This window comes from Sapajus apella, unplaced genomic scaffold (genome assembly GCF_009761245.1).
Source record: "Sapajus apella isolate SASKATOON/1434 unplaced genomic scaffold, GSC_monkey_1.0 scaffold16, whole genome shotgun sequence".
NCBI lineage: Eukaryota > Metazoa > Chordata > Mammalia > Primates > Cebidae > Sapajus > Sapajus apella.
The window spans coordinates 6290702-6310031 of record NW_022436956.1 but is presented as its reverse complement, the minus strand read 5'-3'; the positions used below and the strand labels follow the sequence as shown (position 1 = coordinate 6310031).

General features: G+C 35.9%; 1 protein-coding gene across 7 annotated transcripts in view; it reads right to left on the bottom strand.

Annotated features, from left to right (window-relative positions):
• ARHGAP32 (Rho GTPase activating protein 32) overlaps window positions 1-19330 on the bottom strand; it is a 312493-nt gene that overhangs the window by 60284 nt on the left and 232879 nt on the right. For 6 of the 7 annotated variants that reach the window (XM_032285000.1, XM_032284999.1, XM_032285001.1 and 3 more), the window contains one exon: window positions 17957-18038. In XM_032285000.1, the coding sequence (XP_032140891.1) occupies window positions 17957-18038 (82 nt within the window). Of the gene's footprint in view, window positions 1-1744; window positions 3247-17956; window positions 18039-19330 lie in introns of those variants that run through there. The other variant, XM_032285002.1, reaches the window with a different exon arrangement.

Sequence of the window (19330 nt, the reverse complement as noted above, 5' to 3'; positions counted from 1 at the left end):
GACATCTGTTTGTGTATTCTTACAAAATTAAATATAACAAACACATATTCTTAGGAATTCAGGTACATCAAAGGTAACAGGAGTACCAGAATATACATTAGTTCTAGAAATCGAAAAACTTAGAACCTTAATTTTAATCATGTAAGAACTCTTTTGAGATAAATTTTTATTAGAATAAAATGTAATAATATGTACTTTAATGTCACATAGTCCTTTGCACTTTATTATGCTATGAAGTTTGGTGTGGAACTTTGATACTGTCATAGGTGGTTTTTGTTTGTTTTGTGGGTTTTGTTTTGTTTTGCAGGAAGTAGAAGGGAAAGGTTCTAAAGTTGGTGAGTATAAAACTGACAATGAAGTCTTGTTAAAGAAACAGACCAAAGGGTTTTAATTCAGTCCCTAATCACTTTCCAATTGCAAGATCTTGAGCAAATTACCTATTTAAGTCTCAATTCTTTAACTCGCAATGGAAATGGCCCTAACAGTAGCTCTCACTAAGATTACTATGATGCTTACATGAAATGCATGTACCAAGCATTTAATTCTGTGTCAATAAATAGGAGCTATTATTACTACCACAATTTCTTGTTACATTTGATCTGAAAACTTTAAGAATCCCCTGTGGTATAGGACTAACCAGAAAACTGACTCAGCCTTCCAGAACATGAAATATGGCTATCTATCCTAGATTCAGGACTAAGAACACTCAAGGGGGTACACACTAACATGGCATCACTTTTTAGTCCTTCCTCCTATAATTTTCTTAAATATAAACTTAAGACATTTTAGATTTCTGATCTCTTCCACTGAATGCCATACAGCATTCTTTTTTTAAAAAAAAAGAAATTATAGTTCAAACCATTATCATAAGAGCAATAGATGATTTTTTTTAAAAAGCTGACTATGAAAAAGGGCTCTAAATTCTGAAATTCCTCCATTTATGGTTTTGAAACAAAAAAAATGGTATCATTTAAGCATTAGTGCAGCAATCCTGGAAAGAAAAATGTTCAACTTCTTAATAGGGCTGATTTGTGATTCAGAGAAAATTCTGGCCTCCATGTTATTTTAATGAAAGGCATTTATCACCAAAGTCTAAAGAAGCACCAAATACTTATAGAATACCACCTTAGTGGCAAAATCTCTAAGATGTAATACAAAATATTTTATGGATAGAGATGGTTATCCTTACCAATAGCAACGAGGTGAGGGGGAAGCACCATACTTGAAGGCAAAAGGCCAGAAGGGTTACTTCCTTATGCAAACTTGAGGAGCCTCTTTATACAGTCTACCAAACTCTTTGAAGTATATTAGCACTGCTCATTTCTATTAATCAATAATTGAAATATCATTAACTCACCAGGAAAAAAATTAAAAAATGATATAAGCTGGCTGCTTAAGAAATAAAGGTAGGTTGTTTTAATCATAAAAACTTTTGTTATATTATCCTCATGTATAGAAAACAAGACATAAGCTGATTGGAACCAGGAGAAAAAAAGGTATTTCCTGAAACCGACTGGGAAAATAACATCTGTATTGTACAATCAGCAAAGCCTACTTCAAAAAGAATCACCTCTCTACAAACATGAAAAATACTAATGTTCAACTGCTAGATTTCTAGATAATTAACCATTCAACTAAGAGCAACCAAGGTAACATGTGCCCAAATATAATCTAAAAACAGTTTCAGTGAAATATTCTGAATGTTTGAGTCAAATATTTAAATGACTGATTAAGATCTCCTTACCTCTTGTACAAATTTTAGTATCAGTATTTAAAATTATTCCAAATGGCTGTATTTAGCAGTAGATTCATTAGGATACAACAGCTCTGCATTCCATACAGGAGCGTAGAAAATAAATCGTAATCACACTGGTTCCGACCTCACCACCGCAGGCTAACTCCAAGTCAGGTCCCACATCATGGCCAGGTTCCAGCTGTTTTCAGGACCCCCTGCAGCAGCACTTTTCTTGGTCCTGTTTTCAGTCCAGTCCGTGGAGCCCAGCAAGCCAGCAAGTGTGTGGGAGAGCTCTGCCTCCGGGAGCTTAATCCTCCTCTCTCAGCACATACTGCTTTGCAACACCACAGAAACGCCCCAGCCTAAACTCACACTTGCAGAACAGGCTTCCCGAGAAGAGCTCCACCCATCAACACCAAACAGGTGAGCACTTCCTGCTCAGAAAACAACCGTATGAAATTGCTATTAAATTATGTCTTTTCTCTTTTAAAAAGTTAATTGCTATTCAGTTGTTTGCTGAGTAGGTAAGAGACAGTGTATCCAATAAAAATGATGGAACTTTAGGCTCCATTAAAATAAGAAAAGTAATTGATCAACTAGGTAGTGCTGCCAGTAAAAGGCTGAATCACTAAAGCAACAAGACATGCTGAGGAAACAAATCTTTTAGTATCTTTGCTGATACTGAGTTAAGATTGTTATTCCACCAACACATTTTTTAAAGTATCAACTTATACAGTCACTGTGTGAAAAACTGTAAGACAATCTCTTATGCAATTATTAGAGAAAAAAGTAAAAAAGGTTTCTTCAGAATGAGAAATCCAGAATTAAACAAGTTGTCCCAAATATAACCTTCTCCTTCATACAGTGAACAGATGTTACATATGTAACTCTCCTTCATCCATGGAGCCCCAAGGCACTTCTTTTCCTCTACCAAAAACATTCATTAGCAAAAGTGAAACTCTTTGACAACTATTATCAAATTGGCATTCAATCTCAATTTGTGACTTTTTAAAGCTTTTAAGATTCTTTACTAGTCATTTGCATAAATGCAATATAAATAATGAAGAGATTCAATACTTCTACTAAATAATAGTACTGAACTGTGTTAACCCGATTATTTATTTCCTGAAGAAGCAAATGAATTAGAAGTATTGGCACATTTTCTGTTCCAATGACTTTTTTCTAATATTAATATCAATTCTACCCTCAGATATTTTTAATTTACAAAATAATGTTATAGCACTTACTGTGTGGCAGACACAATCCTAAGTATTTAAAAACATTATTTATCCTAATTTTTTAAAGGCAGTTCTATTATTATTCCAACTTATAGATGAGAAAACTAAGGCAGAGAGATTAAGCAATTTGCCAAGGTCCAATAATAGTAATTGGCAAGAGATGACATAACCAAGGAATATTTATCACGCACCATGCCAAAATCTTCTGCTGTTGACTGAATTTATTCTTTCCTTCCTCTTTGAACATAGTTCTGAATATAACATTGTTGATAAATGGTAGTACACACACACACACACACACACACACACACACACACACACACACGGGGGGGCAGTGAATTGTCCAGGCACGGTGGCTCATGCCTGTAATCTCAGCACTTTGGGAGGTCAAGGCATGCGGATCACAAGGTCAGGAGTTCAAGACCAGCCTGACCAACAAGGTGAAATCCTGTATCTACTAAAAATACAAAAATTAGCCAGGCATGGTGCGCACACCTGTAATCCCAGCTACTCAGGAGGCAAGAGGCAAAGGCTGCAGTGAGCCGAGATCATGCCACTGAACTCCAGCCTGGGTGACAGAGCAAGACTACATCTCAAAAAAACAAAACAAAACAAAACAAAAATAACAATGAATTTATGTGATTTTAAAATAAGAAAGACCATAGAGAATTTTAATATATGGCAGGACCAAAACATGTTAATTGTTACCAATGGAACATCTGTGGATTTATGAATTTAGTTGAATAGGAAACAAGGCTCTTAAAATTTACTCAATGTAGAAGGCAAAGCCACTCTTCTTTTCTTTAATTTTAAATGAAAAACAACCCTCCCTCCTAACGTCTTCCTTAATACTAAAGACAGCAAGGGAGGGCAGGAGAAAGAGAAAAGAGAGAGAGGAAGAAAGGAGAGAAAGGAGAGAAGGAGGGATGAGGGAAGAGAGTGAGAAAAAAGAAAGTACATTATTTTTACTGTAGAAAAGCCATTTGGGAATACTCAAAACAATCCATAAGCCCATGTATTACATAACACATAAACATAGATGTTTATATGTTTGTAATATATGCAATTAGGTTATTTTATCATTTATCTATAACATATTATTTAATATGTTATGTATTGCTTAACATATTATAAATATGTTATATATTATTTAACATATAAACATTGATAGAAGTAACTATATTCCACAATTATTTGCCTGTGTGTGGGAGATTTACATAATTAATGACAATAATTGTCATCTAAAAAACTGTACTCTAATGCCATATAAAAATACATGGTAAGAAAATGGAGTGCTGTAAAAGCTGGTGAATTTGGAGTACAGTCTGCATCTAGTTAACCATGCTGTAACTATGTTGTTTCCTGGTTTTGATAATATACTACTACATGTTCCAACTGGGAGAAGTTGAGCGATGAGTCCAGGGGATCTCTCTGTACTATTTTGCAACTTCCTCTGAGATGAATTATTTCAAAATAAAAATTATAACTGACTGAAAAGATGCTGTGTCATCTAGTGACTGTGTAGGAGAGGTCACTTTCTCTCATATTTAACAAAATGTTTGCTGGCTATCCCCCTATGAAGGACTAGAATGTATCTGCATGGGTGGGAGAAGCAACAAGAAAAACCACTGGAAAGGCAATAGCTCCATTCCAATCATTCTACCATAAAAATTACCTGAATGATTCAATCACTTCACAGTATGTCTGCAAATTCTGCCAGCTCCATGGCCAAAATATATCTAAAAGCAGATCACTTCTCACCACTTGCATAGCTACCATACTGATCTAAGTCACCATCATCTCTCACCTGGCTCATTCTAACAGTCACTGCTAGCCCCTCTTCTTCTATCTATCTCTGCCTTTCCTCTTGACATGGCAAGGAAAGTGATCCTTTTAACAAGATAAATTCAACCAAACAAAATCTGCTCAAAATCTTCCACTGCCTACCAACTAATTCTATACAAAAGCCAAAACCCCTACAGTGGCACCCAGGCCCCAGAGAAGATCTGATCCCTCTCCTCTCTTGACCTCATCTCATCTCTTCACCCACTGCTCTAGCCAACCTGGCCTTTCTGCTGACCCTTTACCAAGCCTGACACACATTCCACTTGGTATCATTACAATTGTTGTTCTGTCCTTGGAAAGCTCTTCCTCCAGATACATGCAGATCTCCCCTCCTCATCTCCTTCAGGTCTTTGTTCAAAAGTAGCCTTCTAATGAGCCCTTCCTGGACCACCCTCCCCTCCCTTGAAAATTATAATCCCACATGAGCCACATCCCAGCATTTCCTAGTCTTGGTACCCCTTTCTCAGCTTTATTTCTCTTCATAGCACTTATCTGTCGTACAATACAGTTTACTTATTTATTTACCTCTCTCCTTCTTGTCACATGTGAATACAAACATCAAAATGGAGGAATTTCTGTCTGGTGTGTTCACTGGTTTAGCCATAGCACTTAGTATGCACTCAATAAATTCTTGATCAATGAATGAATGAAAATTGAAAATGGCCGAAAGTAGAAAAGCCTCTTTACTTGGGGCAAGAAAAACACTGATTAGGGGGCTACTCCCAGCACTGACTAAAGGGCATATGGGGTTTAGAAAACACTTTTGGTTACTAATAATGAAAACTGTTCATGTTATAATTAGCAATCAAGAACTGTTTAGGAGCAACCATATAAAAGATGCAAATTACTATAAAATACATTTCTCAACAAGCAAAACCATGTAGGCGGAGAAAAAAGATACATAGAAAGTGAAGTATCAAACTCAAAATGAGAGAAATCAATGTGCTCTCAGGTGAACTGAATGTAAATTCAAGTTTGTCAAAGAGTGGCCTAGGGAATCTTCACACCAAAAAATGGTAAGTCAGTCACAGGCCGAGGAAGAAGGAAGCCCGGAGAATCTTGGGAGGAGAGTAAGGAAACACATTAGTGAAGCTGAATATGGGTAGGAAATAGGGGAAAAAATGGCAACAAAGATAAGTTAGCTCTACAATTTGTGAAACACCTTACAGTCTACACTAAAAACTTTGTATTTAATTCTGGCATAGAAGGAGGAAGTCACCCAGAATTTCTCAAGATAAGAGTTACATGATGAAAGTTGTACTCTAAAATTTTAATTTGGTAGTAAATATTAGGATAGATTAATTCAGCAGGCATTAGCTGTGTAACCACTGCTCACATAGCCTGGGGAAGAGACAAAGATGAATGACATATGTGCTACTTGTGAAGAAAGTGCAATTTAGTGAATATGTGAAATAACTACTATGAAATTTGCATAGCCTGGGGGAGAGACAAAGATGAATGACATACGTGCTACTTGTGAAGAAAGTGCAACTTAGTGAATATGTGAAATAACTACTATGAAATTTGCACTGGTGGTAGACAGGAGATGGGATTAGGGAGAGGAGGGTCAGGGAAGCTTTCATGGAAGAAGTGGATTCTGGCCTGAGTCTTGAAATACAAGGAGAATTTCAACTGGTCAAAATGGGGAAGGTATTTCAGGCTGCAGGAACAGCAGAAGCAAAGTGAAAGCTAAGAAACCACGTGCCATGTTCAGAAAACACAAGCAGATTCCAGTCAAGTATACAGGGAGAAATACTATACTAGGAAAATGGAAAGGGAGAATGGCTAGAAACGCTACAATATAATAACATTTGGAGATATGTTTTATGCATGGAAAGGAAAAATTAAAAGATTTTTTAAATTAAAGTGGCATTAGGAAGGATGATGACTGAAAACAAAACTAGCAAATTAAGTAGGTTCCTATAAGCAATTCTCTTTATCCCCAATTTAGCCCATCTTTTGCCCTAATTTCTGTTCTGTTTATATAAGCCTTATAAAAATGCAAATATATTTTATTTACCCCTATTGTAATAAAAGCAAAAAAATTATATTTTTGTTTTGACACAGAAAAGTCTTTACATCTATTCAATGTTCTATAGTGGGCAGAATCTGGGTTTTGAATTAACTAATTGAACACAAGTTAGTTAATTCAAACCAAGTGTGTGGCACAGTGTCTGGCACACAGTCAGGACTATGTAAGTGCTGGTTGTGATAACTATGCGGTGTCAGGAGATTTCGGTAAATCCTAGTTGTGAAGCCTTATGCAAGTGTCTTAAGCCTCCAGTTGCTCCACTGGTTAAAAAAGGGTAGGGAGAGGAGAGATGGAAATACATTCCCTATCCCTAGAACCTCACAGGTTGTGCTCAGATTCAAGTCCAATTTAAACAATGGAAACATAAATATCAATAAACCCTAAAGCACTTTATAAATACACAGTATTATAACTTTTCTGTTTTTCCCTGATACAGAAAATATTTTTCCCTGATCCTCTCAAAAGTGAGAAAATATTACCTTGATCTATCATATGCAATGCATTCGGTGAGAAAGCTTCCCAAAGCACTCTAGCATTTTAGTACTCCTTTGACTTTTATATCAGTGCCTCCTAGGGTAGGGATTTTAATAATCTGATTCTGAAACATTTAAGCATTTGTTCAATGGGAAGCATATTCAGTGCAATACTCCAAATAGAATAAATAAAAACCTGGACCTCTTTTAGTTGATCTTTAAATGTGTGGTTATCTCTTACTAAAGTGACATGCAAAGAAACATGGCTACAAAAGAGCAAAAAATATTGGAAACTGAAAAAAGAGAGAAAACAGAAACAATCCAGGAGCAAGCAAGTGAAAATTTAAAACAAAACAACTGTAATTAGGTACAACTTTAAGTAAAATAACATAAAAGGCAAGATACTAGAGGACCGGTTTCCTACAAACTACAAATTTTTTTTTTTTAATTTCAAAACTATCCTACAAATCCAGGCTGACTTGCTACCTACTAAATTTCTTAAATAAATATAAGGATTACATCAGAGATATTTAATCACTACATCTTCTCTCAAAGTGAACGCCTGACTCTTCCAAAGGTACTGAGTTATTCCAATTGATTGTACCCATGTAAGTTACAGATCTACTTCCCTGTTCTACTCTTTCCTGTCTTCTCACACATGCGCTTGACTAGTCTTAAACGGAAAAAACAAACAAACAAACAAACAAAACAAATCAAAGCCTCAGCTTTAATGTGTATCTGTTAACCAAAAGAAAAAGTTATCTTCAAGAAGACACAAATTTGTGATGCAAATTCTTAGACCATCCAAAGAAGCTCCTTCCCCCACCATGGTTCTGTGAAAATTATTGTAATTAATTTGTTTCAGTCATGTACTATGATATAGTTAAGATATTTGTCCCCACCCAAATCTCATGTTCAATAGTAATCCCCAATGCTGCAGGAAGTGGGGGGCTGGTGGGAGTTGTTTTGGTCATGGGGGCAGATCCCTCATGGCTTACAGTTGTCCTTGCTTGGTGAATACTTGTGAGATCTGGTTGTATAAGTATGTGGCACTCTCTACCACTCTCTTGCTCCTACTCCTGCCGTGAAGTGCCTGCTCCCACTTCGCTTTCCACTATAAGTAAAAGCTCCCTGAGGCCTTCCCAGAAGCCGAGCAGATGCAAGTGTCATGTTTCCTGTACAGTCTGCAAAACTGTGAGCCAATTAAACCTATTTTCTTTATAAATTACCCAGTTGCAGGTATTTACAGAAACACAAGAATAGAAATAACACAACTGTGATATCTAGGCATATAGATTTATATCAATAAATAGTATTTAAATAAGTATATAAATTAAATCTAGTTTCTGACACTCACAAATTTAAATAACATAGTAAATAAACATAAATCAATAAATAACAGTTGCCATTTATTAAGTATCCAGGGGTCTTAAGTACCTTAACCCTAATCTTTGAAATAATAATCTTGCTTCACTTTGTGGCCTAGGGATTAAACTCAAGGTTGCCTGAGCTTTTGTCCCTTTAACCCTGCTGCTTTTCACACAGGTATATAAATTAAACATCTGCATTAAATCTAGTGTCACAAGTATCCATTTTATGGGGTGGATGCATTAAGAAGGATCTTGGAAATTACCTATTTGGACAGAATAGAGTTAACAGGAGATTACAATCTATTTCTTCATATTTTAGAAAATAATACATGCTCATTGTGATAGGGACAGGAGAAAGGGAAATACTGGGTAGAAGAGGGTGGTCTCTGGCAAGGGCTACACCCTCAGGCCTGGACCCACAGCCCAAAGTGAGAACATACATTCCTGTTTTCCCCCTCAATTGTTGCCTTTTTCAAAACCACCTTGGCCTGCCCCACCCCCCATCCTGCGCCCATAAAAACCCCAGGCCCTACCAGCAGAGTGGTAGAGGTGCAGAGAAGGAAAGAAGCAGCCAGAGGTTCAAAGGAAACAGCCTGACTTCAGAGGGATAGCCTGACATCAGGACTTTGGAGAAGTGTTCAGCCAGGGACGGCCAAACTCCAGGGAAAGACCACCTTCTCACTCCATCCCCTTTCCAGCTCCCCATTCTTCTGAGAGCCACTTCTATGGCTCAATAAAATCCTCCACATTTACCACCCTTCAATTCATGTCCTGATTCTTCCTGAACACCAGACAAGGACTTGGATACAGGTGCAAGAGGCTGTCACACTGACTGTCCACTGAATTAACACTTAAGCTATCCACGGACCACAAAGCTAGAAGAGCACACTGTAACATATTCCCTCTGGGGCTCCAGGGGTCATGGGCAACTCCTAGACACTGCCGTGGGCCTGCACACAGTACTGCTTCTACTGGTTGCCCAGAAGTGCTCATCTTAGCCTCTGTACCTACTCACCTGCGAGTCCTATGAAGGGGCCAGGGAAACGATCCCATTTCTATTATGAAAAAATTAAATAATACAGAAGCAAATGGAGAAAAATTGAAACGTTTCTTACCGTCTCCATAATTCCATTCCCCTTTTCAGTTAGGTATATAGCCTTCTAGATCCTCTTTTTAAGAATTTACAATGATATTTTACTGTTGTGTAATTTGTCTTTTCATTTAATAATACAACGGAGAAAAAATTCACTGGCTTAGTATACAGGCCTCTACTTCTTTCTTTCTGGTGGTTGCAAAGTATTTTACAGTACCAAAGGACCAAGAGTATTTTTGAAAATATGATTTCCAACATTTCTGTATTAAAGCAATGCTGCAAAGAACATTCATCTGGATGGGAGCAAAATTTTTTAAAAATGCAAAGTGACCAATTCAAAAATGGCAAGAGACTTAAATAGGCATTAATTCAGAGAAAATATGCAATGGGCAATAAGCACACAAAAAGATGTTCAACATCATGACATTTCTGTATATTTGCTACCTGGATCAACAGAGTATTAGCAGTACTCCAGAATTCTCTCTTCTGCCCATCCCAATCACTGATTTCCTCTTTCCTCTTCAAAGGTAGCTGCTATCCTAAGGTCTGATACCACAGAGCAATCTTGAACTCTTAGGATTTTGAACTCTGCATATGTCTATATAAAACTTGATAGTGTGTATATCAGGACTTTTAATACTACTTTTTGAGAGAGTCAATCATGTTGCAAATAGTTTTAACTCAACATTTTTATTGGTATAGAGGAATTTATTGTATATACCTTCATTTATTCATTCCATCATGTATACAGCCATGAGTTTTGCCAGTTTTTAACAAATGGAAATGAAGCTGCTATGAACATTCCTACACATATCTTAGTCTGTGTACATGAATCTCTATATACATCTAAAAGTGGAACTGCTGGGTTACAGGGTATATGTGTATCAACTTCAATAGATAATGCCAGACAATGATTGTCTCAAATTTTATTTCCACCATCAGTATATGAGAATTCCTATTAATTTATATCCCTGCCAACCTTAGATATTGTCACACTTAAATTTTAATTATTCAGGCCTGGCATGGTGACTCACAACTGTAATCCTAGCACTCTGAGAGACTGAGGCGGACAGATCATGAGGTCAGGATATCGAGACCATCCTGGCCAACATGGTGAAACCCCGTCTCTACTAAAATACAAAAAATTAGCTGGGCATGGTGGCATGTGCCTGTAATCCCAGCTACTCGAGAGGCTGAGGCAGAAGAATTGCTTGAACCTGGGAGGCAGAGATTGCAGTGACCCAAGATTGTGCCACTGCACTCCAGCCTGGTGACAGAGCAAGACAATATCTCAAAAAAAAATTTTTTTTAATTATTCTGGTGAGTATGTACTGAAGAGTCAATAAGGCTTCAATCTACATTTCCCTAAAGATTCTTTAGAAGTCCTTTGTCAGGTACGCATTCTGCAAATATCTTCCCACAGTGTAATATGCCCTTTCACTATCTTAATGGCATATTATGATAAAGTTCTTCCTTTTAATTGTTTACTTATTAAGCTTTTCAGTTATAATTAATACTTTATGTCTGACCCAAGGTCATAAAGATATTCTATAGTATTATCTTTTAAAGTTTTATTGTTTCATCTTTCACACACAGATTTGTAATTCTCCTGGGATGGATTTTTGTGTATGGGGTTAAAAAACGGTCAGGCTTCTCTTTTTTTATATTCAGATGTCCAGTTGACACAGTACTCTTTACTCAAATGATTGTTCTTTTGAAACTGTCCTGCAATGCCACCTCTGTCATAAATCAAGTATCTATTATCTATACAAACATGGGTTTGTTTCTGGACTCTGCTCTGTTCCATTGATCTATTGGTCTATCTGTACATCTATACCAATGTCTTAGTGAAGCTTTCACAATATATCTTCAACATCTATTACAGTAAGTTTCCCACATTTTTATTCTTCTAAATTGTCTTGGGTATTCTTGGCTCTGTATTTCCATATACATTTTAGAATCAGTCATTAATTTCTACAAAAATTCCAACTCAAAGCTTGGGCATTTTTCAGCAGCTCTGTCTTAATGAGTTCTGACCTCCAATTTTTGTTCCCCTAGCCCTATGACGACCTCCACTCCACCAGCAGGTATCCTAGGGGAATAATGTCCCCATATGCTGGGGTCACTCTCCAGATTTCCTTCTGTTTCATCTTAGCACAATAATTGCTTACAGTTTTATTAACTCGCTAATGCTTCAAAAATGTATTTTTATATCTCTGTTAAAAATTTTTAACTGTCCTCAGAGGGAAGGTTGTCTAAATCACTAGTCTTTTATTTCTAGATGTTAATGCCTCAAAAATAATCTCTACTTTTCTTCTTTATTTTCCATTTCTCCCACTCTTTCCCTCTTCTCACTTCTATCCCTTACCCCTCCTCTTTCTTTCTTTCTGGTGGAAAAGGTGGATGATGTGAAAGATGGGGAATTCCAGCATAGGAATTATTTTTAAAAGACCATCTAGTTTTATGCTAGAAAAGAAAAAAAATGAGAACTGAAGAACTTGTTAGGGGGCTTAAGAGAAGACTGACTACACGTAGCAGAGTGAAGAATCACTGAGCTTAATGATAGAACAACAAATTATCCAAACTGAAAACAAAAAAAAGAGAGAAAAAGAAAACAGGAGATTGTGCCACTGCACTACAGCCTGGGCGACAGTGCGAGATTGCCTCAAAAAAAACAAAAAAGAAAAAAAGAAAAAAGAGTTTAAAAAAAAAAAAAAAAGAAAGAACAGAGTCCAAGATCTGTGAGACAATATCAAATAATGTAACTGATGTGTAAAGGAGAGGAGAAAGAGAATTGGAAAAAAGAAATATCTTTAGAGAGAATAGCTATTAACATAAAAACTTAAAGAAAGGTATCAATAAATAGCTCCTCAGTGACTTCTAAGAAAAATAAACACAAAGAAAAACATGTGCTTTACCTTCCACTTTTCCCCACCTCGACCTCACCTTCCACCATATCATGCCCTATGGTGACTGAACAAAATGACAATTTCTTACAGACAAGCTTCCATCTTTTTGTTTCCTCTTCTGTCTCTCTCTCAAGCTCTTACCTTCTTTTTCCTAAGGTACCATGGATACTTTCTATCTTGGTCAGGACATGGTGACTAATTTTATTTCTGTATACACAAATAATTAAACATATTAAGAATATTTAAGAACAAATTCAAAGATAAAATTTTTCCTATGTTACCCTTGTTGTGTAATATAGAGAACTTTAAATTTTCAGTCTCAAACTATAGCAGTATGTTTAAGACTTGGCATCTAACAGTGACAGATGGCAATGTTAAAAATAAATAGAACATTCAAGTTGTTTATACCGTAGGCAAAGACAGTTTTAAAGTGTGAAACAAGCCCGAGGCTGACAGAATTTATGTCATACTTTTCAAAATGTATTAAGAATGCACATACTGGCCAGGTGCAGTGGCTCATGCCTGTAATCCCAGCACTTTGGGAGGCCAAAGTGGTCAGATCACTTGAGGTCAGGAGTTTGAGATCAGCCTGGCCAACATGATGAAACCCCATCTCTACTAAAAATACAAAAATTAAGTGGGTGTGGTGTCATGCGCCTGTAATCCCAGCTACTTGGGAGGCAGAGACAGGCGAATCACTTGAACCCAGGAGGCGGATGTTGCAGTGAGCCAGGATCACACCACTGCACTCCAGCCTGGGCAACAGAGCAAGACTGTCTCAAAAAAAAAAAAAAAGAAAAGAAAAGAAAGAAAAAAAAAGCACATTGCCTTATGCCAACTCTGTAATGCTGCTGACAAAAGACAAAATATTAGCTTTTGAAGGTATGCTAGGTTTTTTTTGATCATTAATAATTTAGAAACAACAATGCAATGCCGGTCTACAAATATAAACCTATTTTCTAGAACTATCAATAACTGATTAACTTCCCCAATGCTACATAGTTCTGGAGGTTATCCCTATTTGAAGTGTCACTTCTCCATTCAAAACATGAGAAAATACTTGATTGATACAGTTTATTTTAATGCCAATATTATGCTACGTTTTAAAAACATAGTTTATAGTACATCTGAGTCAACACTATCAGATGAGACATAATAACTAACCTAAGTTAAGCTTACACCACAGAAAGATGGATAAAAATAATGTGCAAGAAATCAAAATATATGTTTGATGCTGAATTTTAGTAACTTAAAAATAATGACCACAAAAACCCATAATAATCTCAATATATGAATACAAGCCTTTGGAAAAATTCCTACACCCTTTTTATGAACACTTAACACACAAAACACAGAAGGGAACTTTCTCAACCTTGATAAAGGACACCTATGAAACTCCCACAGCTAACATCTTACTTAACGGTAAAAGACTAGATGCATTCCCCTAAGATTAGGAACAAGACACGGATGCTTGCACTTGAGATTTATATGCAACATTGTATTAAGAGGTTCTCACAAGGACAACTGGGCAAGAAAAATAAAAAGGCATCCAGATTGGAAGGGAAGAAGTAAAAAGTTGCTACTGTGGATGACATAATCTTGTACATAGAAAATCGCAAGGAATCCATTACAAAACCATTAGAACTAAGAAACGTTTCAACAAGGCTTCAAGAAATAATATCAACATAAAAAAATTATATTCCTATGGACTTGCCATGAACAATAAGAAAATTAAATTTTGAAATTCCCTGTACAATAGCATCAAAAAGAATTGAATATTTATAAAGAAATTCAACAAAAGATATGTAAAACTTACTATGAAAATTACGAAATACTGAAATAAATTAAAGAACGTCTAAATTGGCTGGGCCTATTGGCTCATGTCTATAATCCCAGCACTTTTGGAGGCTCATGCAGGAGGATCACTTAAAGCTGGCCAGCAGTTCAGGAACAGCCCACACGACATAGTGAGACATTGCTACAAAAAACTAAAAAACTAGCCTGGCACAGTGGCACATGCTAGCAGTCCTAGCTACTCAGGAGGCTGAGGTAGAAAGATGCCTTGAAAGTTTGAGGAGTTGTGAACTACAGTCACACCATCACACTCCAGCCTGGGCAACAGAGCAAGACCCTGTCTCTTAAAAAAAAAAAAAGAGATTAAAAATACAAAAGAATATTTAAATAAATGGAAAAACATCCTAGGTTCAGGGATTGGAAGGCTTAATATCATTAATAATATCATTAATAATAATAAGTTGATCCACAGATTCAGTATATTCTCTATCAGAATTCCATCCTACTGTAGAAACTGACAAGCTGATTCTAAAGCCATATGGAATTGCAAGGGACCCAGAAAAGCCAAATCAACCCTTAAAAAGAAGAATAAGGTAGAAGACTTATACTGCCTGACTGCAAAACTTACTACCAAACAATAGTAATCAAAAGAGGGTAGTACTGGCATAAGAAAAGACATATAGATCACTGGAAGAGAACCGGATGTTCAGAACCTAGGGTCAACTGTGTCTGGGGTCAAGTGATTTTCCAAGGGTATCAAGATAATTCAACCGGAAAAAATAATCTTTTCAACACAGTATTAGAACAATTGGATAACCTTATAAAGTTAAACCCCTGCCTCATCACTATACACAGAAATTAACTTTAAAAAATGGGTCATAGATTAATATTTAACATCTAAAACCATAAACCTCTCAGAAGAAAACCCAAGAGTAAATCTTCATGATTGTGGATTAGCCAGTCTTCTTAAATAAGGAATGAAAAGCATAAATGATAAAAGAAATGTCAAAATAAAAAACTTGTATACTTCAATGGATATTATGAAGAAAACAAAAGACAAACCACGAAGTAGGTAAAATATTTGTAAATCATTATTATCTGGTAAAAAATTTGTCTCTAGTATATAGGAGGAACATTTATAACTCAGTAACAAAAACATAAATAATCCAATTAAAAACTGGGCAAAGGTGGGAGGCTGAGACAGGAGGATCACTTGAAGCCAGGAGTTTGAGACCAACCTGGGCAACAAAGCAAGACCCTGTCTCTACAAAAAATTTAAAAATCAGCTGGGCGCAGTTGTGCGCACCTGTAATGTCAATTATTGAGGAGGCTGAGTCAGAAAGATCATCTGAGGCCTGGAGTTGAGGGCTGTGGTGAGCTATGATCACAACATTGCACTCCAGCCCGTGGTGACAGAGAAAGATCTTGTCTTGGAAAAAAAAGAAAATAATAATAAGCAAAGGATATGAATAGATACCCTCCAACGAATATGAACACATAGCCAATAAGCACATATAAAAAAGCTCAAAATTGTTATCCAAAAGCAAAATGCAAGTCAAAACCACAGTGAGATACTACCTCACAACTAAGAAGGCAATAATCAAAAAATCCAAATAAAAACAAGTGTTGACAAGGATATGGAGCAACTGGGAGTCTCATACACTGCTGGTGGAACTGTAAAATGGTACAGTTACACCAATGATGGAGTTGGCAGTTCCTCAAAGATTAAACATAGCTACCATATGACCCAGCAGTTGAACACTTGGACATATACCCAAGAGAAATCAAAACACATCCACACAAAAACTTGTACATGAATGTTCAGAGCAGCCAAAAATGGAAACAACTCCCAATGAATAAACACATAAAATGTGGTGTATGCACACAATGAAATGTTATCCAGCCATTAAAAAAGGAGAAATTAAAACAGAAGTACTAATATATGCTACTGCATGGGTCAACTTTGAAAACACTATGCTAAGTAAAAGAAGCAAAAGTCCACATACTGTATGATTCAATTTATACAAAATGTCCAGATTAGGGAAACTGATAAAGGCAGAAAGTAGATAAGTGGTTGTTTAGGGCTAGGAGCAGTATGCGGGGAATAGTGTTTGCTAATGAGTATGGGATTTCTTTGTGAAGTGATGAAGCTGCTCTAAAATTAACTGTGGTGATGGCTGTACAACTCTGTTACACAATTTAAAGGGTAAATTGCATGATATGTAAATTATATCTCAATACAGCTGAGTTTTCAAAACGTTAAGTTTAAAATAATGCCATATTTTTAAAAAGAATGAAATCTACAGTTACTAATGAAGAGCTAATGAACAAGTACCAACTTGGGAGCTTTTTAAAAAAGTTTACCCAAGAAGGATAAAGCTGCTTTGAAAAGAACTGAGAATCCTTGCTCAGGTAGAACTGCAGAGAACACTGTTTTGAAGCATTTTCTCTACCGAGCAATAAAGTTAGTCTGTCTAAAATAAACAAATTCCTATGAGGGAAATGGGAAAGATGACTCCCTAGTCTCCTATGAAGAAATAAGCTTTGAAAGGGGTTATTACCCTTTGCTTAAATACCATTGGCAAAGATTGTTTGATGAAAGCATTGGGAGCACAAGTGGGAAAATACCAATAAAGGAAAGAATAACTTTTTTTTTTCCCTTAACTCTCATATACAGGTCCTAAAACCAAAAAAACACTATTATAAGGAAAACAGTTCAAATAAATTCTGAGGCCCAGAATTTTTTTCTTCTCCTTTTATTGGGAGGAGGGAAAGGACAGAAGAAATGTAATACAGCTAGGAAAAATAAGTTGGATTACTTCCTCCTTCTCCAAAATTTTTTAGACTTTGCATTTTATTTTTGTAAATTGACATCATCAAAAAGTTCCAGACGAGGCATTCTGTTAAATCTTCCCAAAACTAAATCACCTCAATAAATACCAAAATTCCCATTTTCTTGATTTTTTTCCCCTTCAACAATGCTTTAATTATTTGTAATATAGTCTACATATTTATGTAGCACTGTAAGTATACTATATAATAAGAAATGCTGTTTAAAATAGTTTTGATTTTCATATGCCCTGTTAAAATATACGTACTTTTCATCTATTAATTTCCAATTAATCCTACAATTTCTATGTTAGCTCTTTAAACTTATTGTTTTTTATCATTTTATTCATTAATAAGTTACACTGCTATTATGCATTGTAAAAGTAAATAATGACAAAGTTTAATGGAGCACACAGTTCTTTAAAATTGTCTAAAAATTTAAATGTATGTAAATTTTTGCAAAATGATCAACAGAGAAATAAGATACATTTAAAAAACAAAGCATACAAAATTAAGAATGTAGTATTATGTCAACAAATGCAAAAAACAGCAAAACAAGCTAAATACTTCACTGACAGAAAATCTGTGTCTTTGAGCAGTTGATAAAATAACTACACTAGTGAAAAAAGTGTACTCACCTGGTTTTGGCACTGAGTTGGTCACTGACTGGGGTACTTTTTGGTTAATTAACTCAACACAGTGTCCAGGGAAGAGTCCCACCTGATGAAAAGCAACAAAGAAAGGATTCTAAACCAGCAAACAGACCAATATGTGACTACTGCCAATTCAATTCCAGTAATGTACTCTACAGTCCCTCCCAAATGATTCTATTATTCCAAGACTCTCAATAACAGATGATGCCAATTACACAAACAAATAATAAAACAATCTGTTGCTATGAGTAAACAGAGTTATCTGTTTTATTTGTCCAAATATCTACGTCTGTTTTTTCACATTTAGTTTTTAATTTCCAAATCATTTTTTACATGAATTAAAATACTTAGTCTGACAATGAGCTATGCATGCAAGAAGATAAAATTTTATCATTTAATAATTTGCTTTACTGAAATCTCAATCCAGTTATGTTGATATCTCTGTTGCCAACTTATGTTTATTGTCTTCTCCATGGGTTTTTTAAATCAACACTAAACACAACTCAAACTTTTCATGAACTTGCTCTTCACTCTCCTCCAAGTTTCATGAAAAAAAAAAAAAAGACATGACTAAAATAAATGTATAAAATAATGTCTCATTTAAAATCCTGGTATTCACTGCTGTTAAAAACTAATACTGCATGGATAAGAGGGAAAGCAAGAGAGAAGAAAACAGCTAATCTCAGCAGTGGCAACAGACTCTGGCTTTGAGGAACTCGCCACAGTGACCTAGTAGCAGAACTGAAGCACTGCTTGTTGGAATTCTAACAGGCCATATTAGGAAAATGCAAGTTCCAGATCATCCAGAGATAGTGTATAGCCAATAGGACAAATACTGAGATAAACAGCCTGGAAACAAAAGCAAAAAGGAAATCTTTATCAATATTTATAGATGTTTCCTTAGATAAAAATATAAATGGGCTGCCATGCAGCAGATGTTAAAGCTGAAATATGAAAACTACATCACTTTGTATATCCCTCTGTTGACAGACTCTGGGGAAGAATGGACTACTTTTCCAAGAGTATGATTCATCATCAAGTTCTGAGCTGTATAATTTCCATCTGTGTGAAATTATTTTCACATATTCATTTGCTACATTCTTATTTCAACATCTAGATCCATATTCTATAGTAGTTCTTAAAATTATGAAGATATAAACCAGTTATCATGAGCTGAAAAGGGGTATTAACAGATTAGCAGTTTTTTTATTTTTGAGACGGTGTGTCACTCTGTCACCCAAGCTGGAGTGCAGTGGCACAACCTAGGCTCACTACAGCCTCAACCCTCCCAGGCTCAAGCAATTCTTTCACCTCAGCCTCCTGAATAGCTGGGACTCCAGGCATGCACCACCTCACCTG